This window comes from Hetaerina americana, unplaced genomic scaffold (assembly GCF_022747635.1).
Source record: "Hetaerina americana unplaced genomic scaffold, ioHetAmer1.1.p SCAF_8, whole genome shotgun sequence".
Classification (NCBI taxonomy): Eukaryota; Metazoa; Arthropoda; class Insecta; order Odonata; family Calopterygidae; genus Hetaerina; species Hetaerina americana.
In genome coordinates, this window is record NW_027287427.1 from 69,516,104 (window position 1) to 69,539,132 (window position 23,029).

Consider the following 23,029-nt stretch of genomic DNA (forward strand, 5'->3'; position numbering starts at 1 on the left):
CTCCAATAGCCGTAAACAGTTTACATTGGTCTTCAGTTCCTCGCTGTCTTCAAACCTTGCCCGCCAAGCCCCTGTTTCAATTGCAAGAAGAGGAAATAGAACAAATTCTCGACCACAACATTCGTTGCTCTTTGTGCTGGTCAGTAAGCATATTCAATACCCACCTTGCACACAAATTGTGATATCTGAGCTTTTCCCAAACATTCGTTTAAATGGTAATGCGCTCAAATAGAGGAACTTTATTAGATTAATTTGCACGTGGGATCCTCACGAAGTTAGATTAATTGCCGCATTGGATTGCTTGCGGGGTAGAGGAGCTAGATTGGTAAAACGTTGCTATGATAAACTTATTCGCGTATCCAAAATATTAGAGCAGCTTGGCTGGAAATTATTAACGGAGCGAAGGTTAAATTAAATCTCTTGCATAAATTGGAAGGACTTCTCTTAAGCACTTAAGCAGTGGTGTTGAAAATCTATTATTACCCCCATCGTACTACGGTAAGAGAAATCATGTCAGTAAAATTAGAAAAACTAAGTGTAGGAAAGATAGATTTAAGATGTCCTTTTTTCCGGGAACGATAGGGGATCATAGTACTGCGTGGTCTATCTTTCGTCAGGGCCCTACGCAAGTATTCCGACCCAACCAGGAACAATTATCATTATAGCTCTAGAAATCAGGAGCAATTATCACCATAGCTCTTATCAATATAGCTCTAGAAATGGCTGAAGCGAGTATGCCTTTCCTTCACGTCAATGTTGCAGTCCATTGGTATAAATTGCAGCAAGTGACCGGAAAATCACATGTAGAAAAAAGGAAGACGGCACAAAATAACATCGTGATAAACCAGCTGTTTAAATAGAGCTCCTGAGCAATTCCATCGCTCCAGCCTGCTTTTGACCAAAACCCGAGGGAAGATAGCAGGCCGAGAAAATTTGATGCGGTCAGTACAAAATAATTTCTCCTTATGATTTATATTTATGCCCAAAGAAAATATTACTAATTTAGAGTAATTCATTTCACTATTGGTGCATATTAATGTTTTTATTAGTGCCCATGCCACCTGCGAGACGAAATGGAAAAATGTCCTCTAAATTATATCTTTAATGCTATTTAAAAGAAATTAAAGACGCACCTTTTTAGAAAACACTTTTCTTCTGGAGTGGAATGAATTAACACTGCTAAAGAAATTGAAACAGCATCGACAATGAGGTTTTGATTGTGAACACACCCAGAATCTAGTAAGATCTGGTGCTTTCCCGGCGTATTTGTATATCATCTAAACCATCATCTAATCTGAGGACGATACACGAGTCGGACATCGAAACGTCGGGCAATATGGAACTTCTGATCCGGTGGAAGACCCGAGAAAACTTCATGAAACACCCAGATTTGATTTTTGAAGTCTCAAGTTAATAGCTCAAATATTTAACTTGCATTTCAATGATTAGAATAAAATGGTGATTTGTTGAATTTCGTATCAATTTCAATGAACACAATTCACAGATCTCCGGGACTTTTTAACTGATATTTTTTGGTATTTGATCTTGATACCAAAATATAATTATTATTAATAAATATATAAAAAATAAAATTTCGAACTGTTTAATTCAATAGTTTTTCAGCGATTTTTCCCACAAAAAGCTAATATAATCTGCTCAAACACACATAAACGTAAAGGCACTTCCATAAATCATTTGGAAAATTATCAAAACCTATTCAGAGGACATTATAACCTGCATTTTAATTGAAATCCTTAAGTCTAATTTTGTCTTAGAAACACCATATGGATCCTTATGGATAAATTAGAAAGAAAGAATATACTTCGTGGGGAGGGTGATGACTGTGGATGCACTCACCAGGTAGCCGTTGGCACTGTAGTGTCCCGCACCGGCCCTCGTCAGCCCGACCTTCTCCTCCCGGGAGGAGAGGAGCCAGGCGGTGGAGTGCGGCCAGATGACCCACAGGCAACGGCAACATGCAACAGCCGCGATGAGAGCGACGGCGACACAGAGGGCCCCAAGGGCCAGGCCCACCGCCACCTGGGCCCCCATCTCGCCTGGCCCCCAGCCCTCCTCCGCCCCCACCTCTCACGTGGTGGCCACCGGTCGCAGAATATTTCCTCGTGTGCTCCTCCGACACCCAGTCCGTGACCCCGACTCCTCCCACCCCCTCGCCTCTCCCTCCTGCCGAGACGAAAGAGAACTGGGTCATAAATGGGGCGAGAGACAACATTGGTATAAAGGTATTGCATGGATGATACAACGTTTATTTAGAAGATATTTAAAATACGCCATTTAACCTTCTCGTGAAAGCTCCTAACGCATTTCTTCTTATAACCCTACTTCCAACATCTTGATCATTTTGGTCCAAAATACTTCCTAGATATGTAAATTTCAACGTGCTCTAGTTTTTGGACTCCTTATTTTACGTTTAACTTAGCTTTCATATGAAATATTATGTTAAATATTAAGTTAATATATACAAAACGAGGAAGTTGTAAGTCCTTTGGAAATAATGCCGGGCTTCTTAACGGATGGCCAGGGCTCGATTCTGGGTGACGCCTCCGGGCACACTTAGCTTCGTCCAAGCTGTGTGATTTTTCGGTATCAGAAAATTTCTTGCAAACTAGAAAATTCCAGAAAATTTTTGCAAACTTAACTTTATGTTTAAATGAATATAATAATTTTTCAAATCAGGGGGCGTAGTTGCATAAAGTAAGGCAAGAGTTACTTGACAATACCACTGTAATACTTTGAGGAAATGAGAATGTGTTATAGATCTTTTCAGCAATATTTCTACAAAAAACAAACAACACGTCCCACTAAAATCTACTTCTAAGACAAAACTTTAAAATGTTGCCTAAAATGTATTTTCAAAGTGCCTATTTTGCCCTTCTGAAGATTTGAGAGCTTTCTTGAATACTAAAAACTCTCGAAGTGTATTCACAAAGGGGCAGCCTAAGGGATTCAACCTTTCACGCGAATTTCATCTCCCACCTTTCTCCGACTCGCAAAGTCGACTCTAAGAGACGGGCAGAGAAAAGGCTGTGATGGACAGACAGCCTGACGAACCGAAACGAATAGGATTTTGCAAAAAACTTACGAAAATATTCCAAAAGGAACAGTTGAAAGCAAGGTGATGGAATGTAAGTGCGCATATTTATATATATATATATATATATATATATATATATATATATATGTATGTATATATATGTATATATATATGTATATATATATGTATATATATGTATGTTTATATATGTATATATATATATATACATATATATGTATGTATATATATATATATGTATGTATATATATGATGTGTGTGTGTATATATATACACACATATATATATATGAGCAAGAAACATAGTGTCGTTGTTATCTAGGATGGCAACCAAAGGAAAGGAACGGGGTCTGGAGAGGTTTCCGCCTTCTTGTGAGGGATTAATGGAAAAAAATGGCCCTCACCAAAGTTGAAAGGCTTAAATAATGGTCTTCCTCCCATCCTCCGCCTATTCCCTAATGTCCTTGCTCACGTTTTGTGAGGAAAAGTGTTTTTCTGATGTGACATGCAAATCCTTTTTTAGGTGGCTTCATTATTTTCCCCCGCTCCTGGCGGTGTTTAATACTTTTTTTGCGAACTGGATTCCATCTCCTTTGAAGAAGCTTTGCAAGCCCTTTATAAATATGGCTCATTTAACAGTCATTCAGTCGATATTTACTTAATTCAAGTATCAATTGAGCCATCATGTTGGCTTTAAAATTTTGGTCCTTCCAACCAGCTAATTGAGGTGATTGAGTGGACGAAAATTTAATGGGATTGCCAGTGTTTTGCAAAAATACTTAAGTAAATGTGGCAGACAATATTCTCTCGCACAAATATGACGTATTTTTGAATGGGAGAGTAGTATGACGCACAAATTACAAATCCTTTAATTTATTCAAGTTCAAATGGGAGTTGAGGGTTTCACAGCTGTTTTAAGACGAATTAGCGATTGCATATAAGTTTGTCTGCTCCCTACTAACCCTTGTACTTCTATATTCCGCTACATGTGCTTAAGCATTTTATTTCCTTCCACACATAATAATGCTCTTCAGAAGGTGATGGCTCATCTAAATTCCTGATGCATCTTAAATTCGAACCACTACTGGAATACGTAAAAAATTACCTGGGACTATTGTCGTTCAAATTATTTGCAGAAATTCAGTCTCAAGCAATCTTTATCATATTACTCGTTTGCATTGTACTTTATTTCAATAGCTTAAATGCAGGAACTGATAGACGGTTCTCCTTTATAAGAGGCTAATGGCTCCTCAACCTTATATGCAACCTTACCTGATCAATTACTGAACTAAGTCTAGCAAAATAACCTCCCTCGGCAATAAAATGGTAGCCACACGAGTTGTACCTCAGTTTACGTTCTCTTTGCAACTATTGGTACAACTATGGCACTTGAAATTTTGATTCGCCATGTGATTTACGCTAATTAATCTTTCAAATAACTGTAGTATTCTTTGCGTAAACAATCCGAACCATATGGTTACATTAGATTCGTCAAAAGAAAGCGGAATTTTTTCATGAAAGAAATAAGCTAGCGGATTAAGGTGGAACTATATTTCAAGTTGAAAGAATAATTTGAAAGGTACCATCTTTATGCCAAGGAAGGAATAGCTTTAAATGTGAAATTTAGTCAGTATGCCTTAGAATGTATTTTTTCGCGAAATTTTTTGCAATCATAAAAAACCATTTTTTATTCAGAGAGTGTAAAAGTTGAGAATTTAATGCTCATATATTGTTGACCTGGAAGTATTTAATACTTATAGCACCAAAATATCATTCATCATCAAAACGCCCAAGGAGCCCAAACATTATATTTACAGTGAATTTCCAGCGGTTTTCTTACTACCTGATTTCCGACAGAAGAAATGCCATCAGCAAGACTGTTGTAGATATCACGGGCTATTATTCTTCTTTACTATTATAGATACATATCCTATTCTGTTCAGAATGAAATAATACATAAGGGCAATCTTAGAGCCGTGATAAAGTCCCCCCCTCCGGAGGGTATACATTTTAAAGATGATATTATGCACGCCTTTTCCTGAGCACATGACCGTCCCAACTAACTCATCAAAATATGGAAGTCATTCAGGGGAAACTGGTGACAAGGGAAATATAATTCTTTAGTTCTAAAAGGCAGAGACTCAGGGAAAATAAGTTTATGGTTGGCATAACTAAAGGGCTCTTTCAGTAGTAGTAAATGTAAGTCATTTTTTCCTGCGTGTCAATGTTATGAATACGGACTTATAAACCATTCAGAATAAAGTTTCCTCTCATCATCATGACGCGTAAGTTACACTTGAATTTTTCACTCCAGGTGAATTTATAATAAATAATATTTTAAAATTGATTTAAAAAGAGTAAATGGCATTAAAGTATCTTTGTAATGTCATGGATTTCAATTCTAAGGTATCTCCAGATATCTTAACTCTCAAAACCCATTTGTTGCAAGTGGTTTTTATGAGTTACCATTTATATTTGCCGAAACTTCAAACTAAATCCTTCTATCGGCTAATTTCTTGATTCTCGTTTGATTCCTTTGAGATATCATTCCTTGGCTCAAGTGAGGGAAATGTCATAATATTAAAAGGAAAATCCAGTGATTAATCCGAAGGTTAATTTGATTGCTAAGGACAGTGCTCACATCTTACTAGGACTGAAATGTCGAGTGAAATTAAAAGAACTTTGAAGGGGATCTGTTCGCTATTTTGGTTTCGGTTTCCTAGGGAGATCCGGTACCCAAAAAATCATAACGAGTGAAGATAAGACTATTGCGTCACCAGGAATGGAACCCTATACTCTGGTTAGTTATTCAAAACTCTGCTCACTTAGCTTCCACCCATCCAGTACAATTTTGCTTAGCTTCAAAGTAATTTTTAATCAACAATACACTCTATGGCAAGCTGGACATAAAGTTGTAAGCGAGAGCCTCAATTTGAGTCTATAACTGCAAAGAAAACACTATAGTTCGCTGGTAACAAACGGGACAGAGCACTCTCCCATTTCAAATTTGGGGTTTGCGTGATGGAGTCGAACAATTTCATTTCCAATTCGTCGAGGGAATGGAGCGCTAGAGGGTTTTGCAGCGTGAAGGTGATACGGACGCGACTGCACTGCAGTGCATCCCTGTACGTCGACAAAGCTGGAGGGAAGCACATCGCGTGCAACTGACGTGAATATATACTAAGGGGCAGGCCAAGGCAGTTAGAATGGTCGTGGTGACGAATACTACGATACTCCGCTGCCGAATGGAGCAGGATTTTTGTTTAATTTTTCAAGGGTTTGATCACAAAGGATGGCCCGACAGAAATACTAATTGCCTTAACTTGTGGGAGAGAGCTTTTGAAAGTCTATTCTCCCTCTCTCTCTCTCTCGCCAAAAGTTCGTGAAGGGGTGTTAACGGGCCCTTTGGTCTAGTTCCTAGTGGAGGGGGGGGGGGAAGAGGGATGATGGCGGTGATAAAATTTTCATAAAGTGGCTCCGTGGGGTCACGCTAATTGCTTACGGGCCGAGTTTTTTCTCTTCCTGGCTCTCCCTCTCCGCCATTCGCGTAACGTTAATGGGGTCGCTCTTGCCCCAGATCATAATGGAGGCGGTCTCCACAATGCGGGTTTCATTTGCGCCAGTCTCATAGAGTTTCAGAGATTAGGAATATTGGACATTTCATAGAGCACGATTGGTCCTCGAGGAATGTCACTTCATCATTCACGAAATTGATTGAATATGTGAAAAGTAGAGCACGATAGGTGCTTAATCAGCAGAGTATTAACGATTAATGTAATTGGCAATATCTTGAGCATCTCTAAATTTTGTTTTCATCGAGGATACAGGTTTATTACAGCAGATGATTGAAATGTACTGTGAAAGAAATAATGATTGATGAGAATCTTGGGGCAAGTGTTGTGGTGGTAGGGTTTCTGTTAGGGCGAGCGAGGAATCATTTTTGGAATCATAGTGCAAGAGAGAAATCTTTAGAAGATATACAGAAGACTGAATTAACAGGAACTTTAAATAAGGCCGAATGCATATTATAGGAAAGATCTACCCCTGCCGTACTTGTATTGGATTACAGAGAATCTGTGATTTAAACTTAGCATCGTATCATTTGAATTGATTGTTTACAATTTTTGCCAAAGAGATCAATTTTGGCAGAATATTATGTTTTGGGCAAGTCTTGAGGAAGGTTATGTCTGAGGAAATTAGACTGATGTTATTTTTGAGACAGTGAAAGCGATTCCGTTTTGTTGAATTGGAGGTCTTAACTATGAGTTAACAGGAACAGTAACTACGGCTGTGTGAACATGATGGAAAAGATCAACTCCAGCCGCACAAATACGGCCGGGATTGGTCTTCCCCATAATACACAGGAGACTGTTATTGATAGTTTTTCATATAGTTACGAATATGATATAGCAAGAATGTTTTATTAAAAGCATAAACTAGGAACTTCCACGAACATGCGATATAATAGAATAAAAATACTTGTTGCAATACATTTTTAAAAAATTACCCAACCTAGTTTTGCCAACTTATTTTATTCAAAAGGCCTCTGAAATTCAGGATAAATATAGGGAATATAAAACTTGTGGATTGCTGACATTTACGGAGATATGGTTCGTAAATTTTTAAAATAGAGCGTGAACATTAGTAGGCTTAAATGTTGTATTGCGATGGATGGCAAAGTAACGTCACTAATAAATATTAGGTGAGGAATAATGTTAAAACAAAACTTAGTGTTTCCACATGAAAATAAGCTTTATTGCGACCTAGGTTTCACTGCGGTGCTGCATCTTCAGGCCTAGGATGCTGAACCGCAGTGAAACCTAGGTCGCAATAAAACTTATTTTCATGTGGAAATACAAAGTTTTGTTTTAACATTATTCATTACGATCCCACAAAGTTACGGCTGAAATTATTCATGATATCAGGTGAAGTTCTTCACAATTTGATGCCAGTTGTTCCCAATTTTTTCATCAAATGGAAAAGTTCATTTTATTCGACCCAATTTCAGGTTATTATTACTTATTGATAACACCGTCACTCTGGAAGTCTCTTTGAACCTAAATGATTTCAATACACAGGCACAATCTGTTTAGACGGTTGTATAAATGTGGTATCAGCGTCACCAAAGCCCACGGTAGAATAAATACGGCGCGTTTTACGTAATAATTGATCGGTTGCCTCTCGAACTGACTACATTTCATCAATTACAACTACGAATATTCAAAACAACAGAGTATAAGACTTCCGCGGTCGTAAAGTTTGTTTACCACCGCTCATAATTCTAAGTTCAAGTGATGGCTAGTGATATTTCTTCAGTTAAGTATCCTCGAAAGTCATTATTTCTTCGATTGAATAGTGAGCTGATACGACCTTATGTGTAAACAGTATAAGAGGAGGAAAGTAAATTTTTGCATGAGTTTTATCTGGTCCGGGTACTGAATACTCTTAAAAAAACAGCAGTGGGAAGAAAATGTAAGTGAGGAACCTGGCGCTACGAATTCGAGAACAGCCGGTGTCATCCATCCATAGGGAGGATATCCGACGGTCTCTCTTCGCCACTGACTCGCAGCTCCCATTTTTAAGTTGAATTGATGAGAGGAAATCGATTTATACGGTGAACACTTGTTGAAAAATACCCAACGATTGATTCAAAAAATATTTTTAGAAAAGAAAAAAATGTATTATCATGAAGAGGTAGACATATTGCCGGGCGCTTGTACGCCTATAAAGAATTAGCGGAAGGGATGGGATCAATATAGCGGACGAGAGATCTGCGTTCCTCCTCCCCAACTCCCCTTCTTCGGGCCCCTCGTGAATTACTGCAATGGTCGCGGTTCTCATATATGAGAGACATCCTCTCTTTCCCTCCCTCTCTTCCCATCCCACCCTCTCCACCCAGTATACACTCCATCCCCAACGCCCAATCGAACGAATCAAAGAGTGAGGTTTTTAGTTCGGCGTGTGTGTGTGTCTGTGAACGGGACCATTGAAATCCGCAGGACGTGATTCATGACCGCGGACATGGCGAGGGGGAGGAGGGGAATCATTTGAACGCTTCACTCCCACCCCATTCGGGAACGGATCGGCATCCGCTCCTCATAGCTCCTTTTATTTCGTTTCCGCCCCATCCCCCTCCCCCCGTCCCTCCTTACCCCGCCCTGTTTTCGGTTGCGAGGTCTCGATTTATCTTGCGGCATTTCTTCACGTGTGTGTGTGTGTGTGTGTGTTCTGGCGCAGGGACGGCATCCGCGGTGCCACGACGTCGTCGGGCTACGCTAAGCATGCCGAAAATTCTAGTCGTGAAACGACGCGTTCCTTCCAGAGGCAATCCCGCGTGAGACATCCTGTGCCCCGCGCGAGACATCCGCATCCCACTTGGGATTTTCATATTATTCCCGCCTTGAAAATCCGTATTCTGGTCCTCCTACCGTTTGCTTCGGGGAAGATGAAAGGGGGGATCATTTAAGCCATGGACTCCCCTTGAAAAAATATTTTTGGCTTCAATAAAATTCAAAATGAATATTACCGAAGTACTTGGCACTAAATTTTGAATAACACACATCTCCTGGGCATAAAGTATTTACTGCAGGATGCGTTACGGTCTTCAAATCACAGCGGTTTGTTTCAAATGTCGCCATGAAAACGAAGGTTATAAAATCAGGGCCCTTGATATGGTTAGAGTTAGGGCAGTCGGAAACCAAAAAGGTCAAAATATATACCCATATTAGAAGTAGGCAGTAAATAAAAGAGCAGCATGAGAAAACCTCACTTGTTCGATATTTCCCCCTCCATTACCCGGTATTCTCGCCAAGATCTTATATTTTTGGAAAGTTTTATCTTGTGCACTATGTAGGGAGAAAACAGTAACAGTGGAATACAATTATCAATGAAGTCAGGGCATATGGCAGGAGTTTATCGCCTTACGAAACCGGTCACAAATGCATTTATGTTGCATCCGACTTTATTCTGATTTAATAGAAAGGGCTCTAATTCTTAGTTTTCATAACTTATCCGCGTTATTATTTCAAAATAATGTATAATATCATAAATCCGGATCCTCTTGACAAACAGATGCGGGATGTTAGAAACCCATTCCTTGAAAATAAAATCGTCGCATATTGAATGCGTGCAAACAATGGGAAAAACACTAAAGTAAGCAATGTGAAGTTAAATGCGCAAAGTTAAAATATATGTCCGTACGTCAGACATTAGGTGCAGAAGCTCATAATAAATTTAAAAAAATTAAAATTTGGCACGGCGCCAATTTAAGTGTTATTTCAAGATCAAGTATGGCTGTATGGAGCAAAGTTCACTTAACATTTCTGCTAGATGCTCTTAAACATAAGATAATCGATAATCTTAAGCTTTAGGAAAATTGAACACCGTACAGAATAAGAAACCATCTACTCCCCTATTAACATTCATTTATGTTGAAAAGTGAAAAAGATATCCCTGCCCTGCGGTAGATTTTTTTCTGCATCCGCAATTGTATTCGCTCTGGCATATTTTATTTAGGTCGCTTTTTGCAAGCGTATTCCTCGACCACAGAGAGCTGTACGATTACCTCGTCGATACAAGAAGCATGGATCTTGATTCATAAGCATTTAATCATGTTCCATTATGGCCTCGCAAGATATTTAACGGAATTTACAGAAAGGTCTACGGGAGTGTTTACCCATGGGCATGAGGTTCGGATTCTGACCAGATGGTTCCGGGTTCAAATTCCGTTTTTCCTTATGTGTTCATGTGCGCTTAAAGTGAAACTGCTCATTACACTTTGCAATAATAAAAAAAATTATTCTCCAGTGGAATATTGATGCTTACCGTTAAACAAGCAGATTGTGAGACATCCTGGACTTACACCAGGGAGATGTTTGAGGCAATTGCGTGAATAAATACCTGAATACAACCATAAGTAATAATTGCTTCTGTATTTCCTCAAAGGTTATAATAAAGAAAAGGATTTGTAAACCAGATTGTTGGTTGGACGATAATTTCGAATATAATACAATCAAGTTTCTTCAGAGGTCTTTGAAAATCCAAATATTCGAATCGGGGAAGGAGTTTAAATATATGTTTACCTCTTTGCACAAACAGAAGTTCAATGTTTTCATGACTTGGTGGCCCTCAATTCAGGTTAAAAAAGTAAACCCATAAAATTTATTATTCATTGAACAGAATAAGTAGTGGCTATTCAAAATCATTGGCTCTCATAAAACACGTGCAGTATATTTTCTAATGTTAAGCCTCTTTATTTAAAAAAAATATATTCAACAAGAGTTTTCAACCGAGGGTGAAAGAATTTTTATTTCATTGGTAATGAGGTTATTGGAAACCAAAACTCGATTATATCCTAACCTGATAATATATGGCTCTTAAAGTGAAGCAGTGACAATTTCGATACAGGGTCTACCATCCACGGTGGAAGTGTAAGCGTGCAGATATGGAATGGTAAAAAATGAATTACCTGAGGGGAATTGAAATGACTAATGTCATGTGAGTAACATTCTCATTGTTTTATGGAACAAAAACTGGAATACAGAGCTTGCTTTGTAATGATTTGGATAAATCATTTATATATTTGATTAATGGATGAACATAAAATGAATTTTCATTGTAAGCTGCTTAACGTGAGCTTCAATCCTTCAAACAAGATCATATTTCAAACTCTAATGAGAATTTTATTTTACATGGTTTTTTTGATAGAAAAAAGGATATAATTAAGGCTAGAAATCTGAATAGGCATTTAAAGCACAATTATCCTCTTGATTTGTCCAATTGTAACTACCTGAAATTGCACACTAATGTGTTGAATTTTCATTTCTTAGAATATACCTTTCTACCTACATTAGGCTATTTTTTTCTCTTTAAAATCGGTGGTTTGCAGAGTTATGTACTGTTTACGGGTTTGGCTTATCTGTATTTCTATGTTCACATTTTGCATTTCTATTTTATGAGTCATTATAACTATTGCTTACCTTTAATTTTGTTTAAATTAAATTATGAAAAAGTGAGAATTAATTGCAATGTTCATTGCTAAAATTAAGGACATTGTACTTATAATTGTTAGGAGTTTTGAAAATATTATACAGTAACACTTTTAAGTCCCACATGATACGAAAAATACTAAATGTTATCATACAATTCATTATAATTAATCATTCTTCCACTTAAGATCTCTTCCTCTGCCTACATTCCAATCCACATGGGTGCCCTTTAATTTAATCCCAATTGGTCTGCCCATTATTCTCCCCTCTATCATAGTCTTCAACATTCTATCCATAACTGTGGTACTATGTACCCAGCTTTCCTACCTCCTTTGGATTTCTCCCAACAATCCCCTCTCCTCACCCACGATACCTGTTTTCTCTTCCTTTATTTTCCTTTTCGTCAATTTCACCTTGTCAATCTTTCTCCACGCTCACATCTTAGAACTCTTCCATTGATGCCTATCATCCTGCTTTAACGGTCATGTTTCTGAACCTTGCAAAACTACACTCCATATTAAAGCTTTTACTGATCTTTTTTTAACACCCTTGCTCGAAGTCCCAGTCATCAGCTCCCTCCTCATTGAGAAAACCTTCTTACGAAAATCTTATTCTGATGCTCTCACTACTTAGACCCTCTTGTTCCAAAACACGCCCAAGATAGGTAAACTGTTCTATCTGATCTAGTTTTTTCCCTTTAATGTCAACGTTTAACTTATCCTTTTTCCTTCTCGAAAAATATCTTTATCTTTTCTTGTTTGCCTTGGCACTCAACTCAGCAAAACGTTCTTCTAGCAGTACTCTCTCTTCCTCTGTAATACCTTTTTTACCAGACGTAATATTTACCTGCATGCATCTTGCGGAGTCGTGGCAAAAGGTCTTCTCGTTGAATTATGTTTTTCGGGTGTTAGTTTTAATCCATTTAAAGTTGTGATATAACTTCGCCCAATATCCACATAATTTAAGGCGCATAAACCCCATATTGTGTGAATAAAAGCATCATAGGTTCGACACGCTTGGTTTTCATTTGAATGCTATGCATAGTGTTTAAAATATTCAAGCAGTAATAGTATTGATTTTTGGAAACTTGAACACATTTTAATCGATTAAACGTTGGATAAAATTTGATTTCGTAATCTTACAAGTGTGCACATTCGGAACAAACACAGGCATTCTCACACCGCAACGAGCATTCAACAGTAATACCACTTAATGACAGAACGTCGATGGTCGAGGTGCCCTGCGATCGTGGAGCCAATTAAATCTCCTCTCGTTATTTCCAAGGTCATTATGTCCCAGTTAGACATTATAAACGATAAAATGATTGATGAAAACGTCTATCTCAAGCGCAAAATAACTGCTCTCCATGAGTTAGATTTAAATAGCACCGCCTAATTGGCGTCTAGCATGTGTTATAAACGTCAGTGGATGCCATGGTGTCTATGTATGCATTTTCCTCAGTCTTTCCTTTATTTTCAACAGAAACTCGGGAGAGAGGCGATATTGGTTCCATAGCGGGAAATTTATGTTCATCACTAATTTTCTATAGTGAGGATCATTATCATTTAGAGCGGATTATGCTCTCCATAGTGAATCCTACGTACATATATTAAACATGAGGGTACCGTCGTTTGAAACGTTCAAGGTCTCGACAAAAACGATCGGTCGATATCCTGATGTGGCGGAATGCGGCGGGAAAATTTTTCCCTGTTGCAGCGACCGTTCTGACTCATCTTCAGCAACTTGTATTATTTTTATGCATTGTGTGATTTTCATACACCTCATTAAACATCATTGGAAAACATATGATTGAAAAAATTCCATTGATTATAACTCGTTGAAATAACGTTCAATTGGATATTCATCCATTATTTATGGAATAGTTCTTTCTATAAAGTAGGTTAATGTACTTTAAATGGTTTGGTTTCCGTAGCTTTTGAATTCATTATTACAAAACTGTAAGGTTTGATTCGAATTGATATTTGTATACGTAGCAGCTGTTAAGGTGTGGATTCGCGGAGACCATAACCCCTTCCCCAAAGTCAACCGGCTCGCTGGCCTTCCTTTGACGTACATCCAAAGGGAAGTTGAGATTGATTTATGGTAGTTTACAATAAATTTTCAAAGTGTTAAACAAGAGGTGCCGTCAATAAGTTTCTATTATTGATAAAACTTACTGAACTTTTGAATAATATTGGTTATCCTATATTATTTTCTTTGGACCCGACACCGCCGTAACTCTCCTCTAAAATCGAAATCTTGTATATGCTAATATGAGGCAGTCAATGAGAGGTGTCCTCAGTGTGTTTTGTGTATGAGATAATTGTTATCTCATCATGATATTTGCGACTACCAACGGTTCAGGGCCCGTGCTTCTTGCCTCTAACATGGTTTTTAGTACAGCATTTTACCTAAAAGATCGGTGAGTTTGACGTAGTTGGCTCTTCTTAACGCATTTAAAATATTTCATGGCCTACGTTTCCACATGAGTACAAAGAGATTAGGCTGGGGAATAGGCAAACCTTAAGTGGAAAAACTAAGTGTGTCCACCTTACTGTGAATTGTTTGCAAAAGATGAAATCTTAAGTTTTCCGTTTCCAATAATTCTGATTTAATTTAAGGCTGAAGCCGTTGAAATGGCCACAAAAGAGAATCAGGATCGAGAAATGGATCGAAAAGGTGTTTTAAAGTCGAATTTCTCCGTGGTATTCTCTTTACAAATGGGAGACTGGCGGAGAGCACTTTGAAGGTTGCATTCGTTTGTTGGATGGCTAGTTGCGCTGTGAGCTCCTTGCAGCCTTGATTCAGGATCAGACTGTTGTCCAAATGGGTTTTTCTCCTATCTCTTATCAAGTTGGAAAAATGCTATCTTCACCTGCTCACTCATTTTCAAATGATGGAGAAAAAACTTGTTTGTGGGCTGCCTCTCCATAATAATTAAAACGAGAAGTGGTTTGGCCCTTTGGTAATTACTTACGGGCTTGTTTCATATTCTTAATGAAAATGAATGCAAAAATATCCATGGTTCCCTGAACACCACCAATGGGATGTACGAGGACAGCACCAGATGTCCACTTCTATACTAATATCACTAAAATATTTGTGACTTAAAAAGGAGTATTATAATTCAAACATTGATATTATTACTAGAGCGCTTAAAAAGCAATATAATCTAATTGGAAATGGAACCCGTGACATCTAGGTAGAAGGCAAGGACGTGACCCCGCGCCAAGCAGGGCCGAAAAATACGACGATAGAGATAAGCTACTAGTAAGGATTAAAATCAAACTAAATGTAGTTAAAAGAATATTTACGAATCAGGCTACTTAGTATAACAACTGTTTTCTGAGTGTCTGTTTTGAAAATAATTCTGATTCTTATCGTTCTTTTAAAAATTTTGTCTCTCTCCTACTGCAGTAGTTATTCGGCCCTATATTACTTGTTTTAATATAACTACAAAAGAGTCCTGCTCCAAATTATACAAGTTATTAATCCATGACTTTAAATCTGCGGACGATGAGTAATGCTCAACCTAGTTCCTCAAATAATCTAGTTATGCTGCTAAGTTTATCATGACATAGTTTTATCAATCTAAATCCTCTTTGTTCTACGAGGGTCATCCGGAAAGTAGTACCCGTTCGTGCCGCATGAAGTGCTGACGACGCGAGTAGCCGCTGGACGAGGTCAGATAGCTTCAGTGGCTTGTCTGCCTTCTCTGAGCCAAGTTGCGTGACGCTAGCATTGCCTGTGTTGTTTCTGTGATTGTTTACAATGTTTAAAAAAATTGAGAACGCCGCCAGTTGTGAAGTGAGGGCAGTGATTAAATTCCTCAATGCAAGAAACGTTCGCCCATGTGATATTCATCGCCAATTAAAGGAGGTGTATGGAGACAATGTAATGGACGAGTCGTCTGTTCGGCGGTGGTGTCGCAAATTCAACATGGGGAGGGGGAACACACACGACGATGAGCGTTCGGAGAGACCGTCTGTCATTACAGACCAACTGGTGAGCTCAGTTGACGAATTCGTGAGGAACGATCGGCGCGTCACAATTGATGACATCTGTGAGCATTTTCCCAATGTTTCTCGAACAATTGTTCATGAAATTGTTAAACACCATCTGCATTATGCAAAAATTTGTGCAAGATGGGTCCCTCGCGTATCTCAATGAGCTGGCGGCGAAGGACTATGCAGCAGGAATACAGAAACTTGTCACACGTTATGACAAATGCCTTAATTTGCTTGGAGATTATGTTGAGAAGTAGTTTAAAGTATCCTCTTTCAAATAAAATTTTTTATGTTTGTTAATATTTACTTTTGTGTCTTTATTTCACGAACGGGTACTACTTTCCGGATGACCCTCGTAATTGAACATAAGATCTAATTTTGCAATTAAATGTTTTATGAGATGATCCCTTATATTCACTCTGTTAGGTGAGGCTTAAGTAGTGAATGATGAGTACTACTGTTTTGTCCTCTCGTCATATTTCCCTGGGACTCTTTAATCTTGTTGGGTTTTCCAAAATTATACTACGTTTCCCTAAAAAGTGTTTGCTGAGCAAAGAATGCTAGGATATTTCGAATAATGTGTTAAATTATCAAAAATATTTCTAAAACCTATTATTATCATTGACTAATATTAATTTACAGTGTTTAATATACTATAATATTTCGAAATATTCACGAATATAATATACGCGGTAGTTTGCATTCACAACGTTTTAATGAAAACGTACATGGATTATGGGCCTAATGAATTCCGCCAACCTGATTAAACTCGCTATGTAACAGAAAATATGTATATTGATAGCAAATAATAACGCATGCTGGTTTAAATTAACGTTGAAGAAAATACCACTCAAGTCGTTTTCAGAAGAACTTGAATAATTATTTCACGCCTATTTTGGTGAGTAGTACAAATTTTGGTTTGCTATCGGACTGCCTCGTTTACATTTCTTGCTGCTGAAATGGTATCTTTATCCTTGCATCAGCGTGCTCAAAAGCAGATCGTTTGTTTTGCAAGCGTAGGGACCAAATGGTAAGCAATTTTCTGCTGAATGTTTGAGGGTACGGAAAGATAAAGAACTCTCGTTGTAGTGCAAATATCGAAACTTACCGCGGAAATGGAATACTGAGTGCAAAACTTTGGTTCGTTTTGCTGCTCGGTCAATCATAATTTATAAAAGCTTGCCGGCGAACTCACAAATCCCTTCGAGTTATTTACACGAGCGATAATCAAGGAAAATAAAGAAATGACCACGCATTTTTGGACAACTCTAAACCTTGATCATACTCCAGAGAAATTTATAATGTCAATTTAATGATAGTAATCAAGTCTTTATGCTGGAAATTTTGTTATCCATCTATAATTTTTAACGTTTTGTGCATGATAGAAAAAGTCTTAGAGATAGGTCGTTTCATTTAAATTAATATGGCTAATATGAGTTAATATTTTACTTCGATGTTTTTAAAATATATGCCAAAAGTGTCTTGAAGAAGGAAATTGAGATATGAAACTCATATAGAACACGGATGGATTGTATACAGGTTGAATACATTATTACTCTAGAAAAGTACTTTTGCCAGTCTGTATTCAGCCTCTTGCTGGGTTGTTAGGTTGGTAACTTTAATCACACCGTGATTAATTGTATTTTAGAGCGGTAATCCTTCGAATTATGGTATTCACACAAATTGGCCGCAGCCTGTGGAACATATTTTTGATCCTTTAATTATCTTCCTGACTTTCCAAATCGATCAATAAAAGTGGACATTTAAAATGTTATCCTTAGCTAGTCTTAAACTATAGCGCAATTTTAACTTTTAAGTTATCGATCTGAGTAAATTATTAAATTTATATGCTATTTCTCATGATAAGGCATAATAATGAATCTAAAAATTATCGAAAACTCCAATATGCCCTCAATGATGAAAAACAACGTTTTGGAGGGGTCCATACCATTTCAAAAATCTTACCATGCAAAGTACTTAAAATATTTTCTAATTTATTATTCTTTATGATGGAAAACTTTACGAAGGATTGTGTATCTTATGATGGCTGAAATTTCAGTTTAACCTGCCTTTATGGTAAAAATGTAACCCGTAGTAAATGTGAGCATCCGAAAATTAAAAAAAATAGACTAATGAAATATTTACTGGTAAAATCAATAAGCTTCAAAACCTTGGACCATATGATTTCCTAAATTCTTCGCATTTCACGATTTTGAGACCGCTAAACTTTGAAATAGAAAGAAAATATTTAATTATAAAAAAGGAGATAGGATTAAATGTTTATCCAAATTCTCTTAATTCAACATGATTTTTAATGAAATTATATCGTACACGGAGAGAAAGTCAAAAATTCAATTTTTCTTTAAGATATAAAGTAGGCTTCTGTTTCTCCACTATTCTAATGCAGTTCCTTGATATTTTTTAGAAATACACACAGATGATCTCGCGTAGTCGGTCAAGTTTTAACGAGGTGTATTCACGTGAACAAAAACAGTTGGAAAACTTGTTGCGCTATAAATCAGTGTAATCATAATTTTGTCACGCAAGCATTTCTAGATCTCGTATTTTTCTGGGAGATTTATCCCAAGCAGCAGTAGGATGGGACATCGAAGTCCCTAGAAGTACTTTTCCAGATTCATGCACCGCAATTTATTCTCACCAAAGTCCTTTTCTCTGTCTTAAAGTCATACCGAGGTTTTTACATTCCTATACGCGCTTCCTGAGCATAACCAACTTCACTGCGTATGGATTTTAAGAAGAGAGTCTCACCTCACCTTTCTCTACTTCTTCCTTGGCCTATGACGTCCCAAAATTGTTCTCTTCTTCCAGTTTCGTGCCCACGTCAAATGCCAAAATTTTTTGATATCTCCGCTCCAACTCGAACGCTCAACAACTATACCTTTTTTGAACACAAACTTGAAGAAGAGAGTAGAGCAGTTTCATTCCAGGCTCCTTTCCCAGGTCACTCACGTGAAGAAAGGAACGTGTCTCGAGACGTGTTGGTACTTGCCCCGGTCGTATATTTTGTTGAATAAAATGCGCTTATTTTACTTAGTTCAGACAGCGTCATGTAATGGTTTCATGGAGGATTTCAAATGTTATTTTGGACGTAGTGAAAGTTTTCTTCGTTGAAATAAAAGAAAAGATGAAAACAAAAAATGATGTCCGTTGAATTCTGATTTCGGCAAATGATCTGGAGAAATCATATTAAATGACAAAGAAGTTAATTATATATTATTGAACCAGAAAGAAATCTCAGATAAAAGAAAATATTGGCCAAAGTATATTATTATGGGGCGAAAAATCCTATCGATGACAATTAATAAAGTTAACTTAAAAAGTGAGAATTCAGGATGAGTGAATGAAACAAAAATATCGTTTATTTCTCGAAATTTGTTCAAATTTGACGGTTCAATGATCTAAAACTTTGGATGGAGATTGTGCGAGAAAATTTGAAAAATCTGGTATAAACCTCTCCTATGCTTTTAAATTCAAATATTATGTTTTTTTTAAGTTATAAACGTTGAATGGACGGGAAAAATGATCTATGCATCGGATTTGAATGAAAAAAGAAAATTAATTTTGTTGTTGTAATTTTTAATGATTAATCAGTGAACGAATTTTGATTAATTTCTTTCCCATATTTATTTAAACTAAATATTTCAAATCTTGGAATCAAAACGTACTATAATGAATTAGGGTCTCAATTTCATTCTACAGGTTAAGAATTTACTTTTTCAGTAGTTCATTATCACCGGGTCCCTGTAAGTCTTTATATCCATACCATTCGAACTGAAATCTTTCATCGCTTTCTGCTTATAAAAAATTCAGCTATAGCACTTTTTCACGCATATTACCTTCTGTGGTTCCTTACGCCACAGCTACCTGGAGATTACACTGCTGCATCATCATACCAATTAGTTTTTCCTTTCATCTTGTGTTCCACCAACTTCTCCTCCTCCTACCTTCTTGGCCATACTTGGAAGAAGGGACAATCTAATCTGACTATCTCCCCAAAGAAGGCGTTTTATTATTATTATCTTCTCCTCTATGGACTTCATTTTTTTCTCTTTCTCTTTATTCTTAACTTTATCTCTTTCATCAAATTTTCATTGTTTTTTTCTATTTCCCATTTTTTTGTCAGTGACCTGGAGTTTTAATGAATCGCCTTCTCATATCTTGACGAATGTTCCATTAACAGCGGATTTTTTTCTGGTAAAATGCCTTCTTCGCTATACCTGTTTCGATTACTACATCCCATTTGCTCTTTTCATTATTAATGTTTGTTATTTTTAGCCTAACAGCTCAACTGGCGAAATTCATACACTTATTCAGAATTACCCTTCCATTATAAAAATGGCTACGTAATGTCCTTGATTCTGCTGGATATCATTTCTTAAGTTTGTTTCCCTTATTTATGATAGCAATACTTTTCATTTTTTCCCCTTAGAAATCGACGATCACCGTTCATTTAATTTCATCTAATCAAAAATGGCTTTCGCCCGCATACCACAGTCAGCTTATGTTTTCTCAGTGCACTGAATGAAAGTTCTCCTTTCACCTCTTTCTCTATCTATTGTTTTCTCGATGCAAAAATCGGTAAACACAATTGATAATGGATTCTTTATTTTAGCTTCTCCTTTTTCTCAGGTTTAATGGTTGTATTCTCTCCATTAAGGTTGTTGAGTGTGTCTTAATCTTATTATGCTTTGTTACATTCCAATTTCCTTCAGTAATTGTAGTATTTCGTCCCACCCATCGTTGAGCTGATTGCCAGAATGCCAGAACCTTTCTCAAAATCCAATTATGCAATTGATGTTGATTGTTTATACTCTACGATAAGTTTACGGAGTAGAATATATTCTCCCGTCACTCTACTTCCTATAAATCAAAATAATCAAAATATAAATAGATTCTCTCACCGTTCCCTTCATTTATTATTGGATTATCGTCATCATATATTTAAGAACGTCAGACTCTTCGCAAGTAAGTTAATACGTTCACCTGCCGTTTTATTTTCCGACACGGGGACCTTTTTATTCTCCGTGATATTTATCCTCTTGAAATAAATACCAAATATTAAAATGAAGAGCTTTTTATAAAACATTATTTCCTAAATTTTTATTTCTTCTTAAGATATATGCTTTATCCCTTATTTATTTTTCCTCTCAAGTCCTACCTTTCTATTCTCGATTAAGCTCTAGGTGCATCTAAACCCTAAAATATTATTTATCATGGACGGCATCTCTTCTTCTAGCACTTTCTTGCATTTTACTAGTAAATGCATACTTTTAGTAAATGCCATGCATTGATTTATTTTAGGGAATACAGTTACTTCAAATACTCTTTCCATATATTTATTTGATTTATTTTTTTGTGTTATATATTATCTACATTTATTTAATCTAAAACTTTATCTATTGAACTCTACTCAGCATTATTAAAGTGGTAACTCACAGTTCGGTAAGCAGATTCGGCTTTTTTTGTACAAATCTTTGAGTACGGATTGAGTTGCCTGAGAGTGGTTGTTGTGGGTGAACCAAGTAAGTGCGTGTGTCGGATGGAAAGGTTGAAAGGACAATCTAAGGAAAATACTCTCCATTCAAACTACACTTTCCAGCTTAAATACACGTAGAGGAAATCGTAAAAATTGAATTAAATACTCGTTATATGGAAATAGGAATGAATGCTGGTGAGGAATCTAAAAAAAAACAGATTTTCGGGTGATCAACCTTTAATTCGCCAGTCAGCGAAGAGGTTGCAGTCACTGCTGGAAGTGTTAAAAAATAAGTATGATAGGTCTAGCATGTAAATATATGTAAGCAAACGAATAATATGACATTTTCGAAAAGGAAGAAAGCGAATTTAAACGTCGAAAATGGTGGGTTGAAGCTGGAACAGGTGGAACACGACGTATCTTTGAAGAGTCTCGAGATAAGATGGTCAAATAAATAGGGTGATAAGAAGGCAAATTGCGTTTGGCAAAGAAGCTTTTACAAGTAGAAGGAAGTTGATGGTAGGGCTGAGAAGTAAGGAGTTTTGGAAAATACTAGTAAAAACCTTGATATGGAGCATTACTTCGTTCGGTGCGAAAACATGGCTGTTGTGGCAAAACGACAGAAATAGATTGTAGGCTTTTGTGTAGTGATTACGAAGGAAGATGGGAAGGGTATCATGACTCTATAGGGAATGAAGAAAAACACAGGGCATGGTTATGGGGGAGGGAACCTTTTAAAGAGAAATTCAAAGAAGGCATGATAGATGGATGCAGAACATTTAATGAGCAATGGAATTTGGAAATATTTAAGAGAAAAACACGTCAGGTAGACGTGGTAGGAGTAGGAAAAGGATAGGGATGTTTGACAGAATGAATGGAGATACATTGTAAGCGGAATTGATGAACAGTCTACTCTAACCTGGGGTGAAAGATTTAGTCATGGTATACGAGAGTAAGAAATGTTGGAGTGTACATTCTTTGAGTCCATCCAAAACCTAACGTGAACTGTAGACACAACTACATCATCTTTTCATTCTACGCTTAATCATCTAGTCTTGATCTCTCCATGGTGGGGCCAGTAAAACAGTTTCAACGTCATCGTTCCAGATACTCGCTTCCATTTTATGCGAATGAATTAATCTTCGTCCCAAGAGTGATTCCCAACCTGGTTCTTCTATTAATTTAGGTACGGTAATAGTTTTGTTAAATGGTATACTAAATAGTGAAGAGCGGTTCTGCGTGAATTGAAACCATGTTAATTCTTGGAAAAAACTTGGGAAATGGACAGGGTATTAATAGGCAAGATACGGATTCATCATTTATTTGAACATGCATCATGTAATTTAGGGTTATAGCGAGCCCTCGGTCTCTGTTTCAGCATTTCACCGTGTTTGGTTCGCTCGCTCTCACGTTACTGGGCCCATTTCCATCTCAATGCCTGTCTACCCCGTATTCCGTTAAATACA

General features: G+C 37.1%; 1 protein-coding gene across 1 annotated transcript in view; it reads right to left on the reverse strand.

Moving 5' to 3' along the window:
- LOC139697914 (synaptotagmin-12-like) overlaps positions 1 to 2,052 on the reverse strand; it is a 222,163-nt gene extending 220,111 nt beyond the window's left edge. Inside the window, exon 1 of the mRNA XM_071596774.1 lies at positions 1,858 to 2,052. Coding sequence (XP_071452875.1) covers positions 1,858 to 2,052 — 195 coding nt within the window. The remainder of the gene's footprint in view (positions 1 to 1,857) is intronic.
- Positions 2,053 to 23,029: the final 20,977 nt, after the last annotated feature.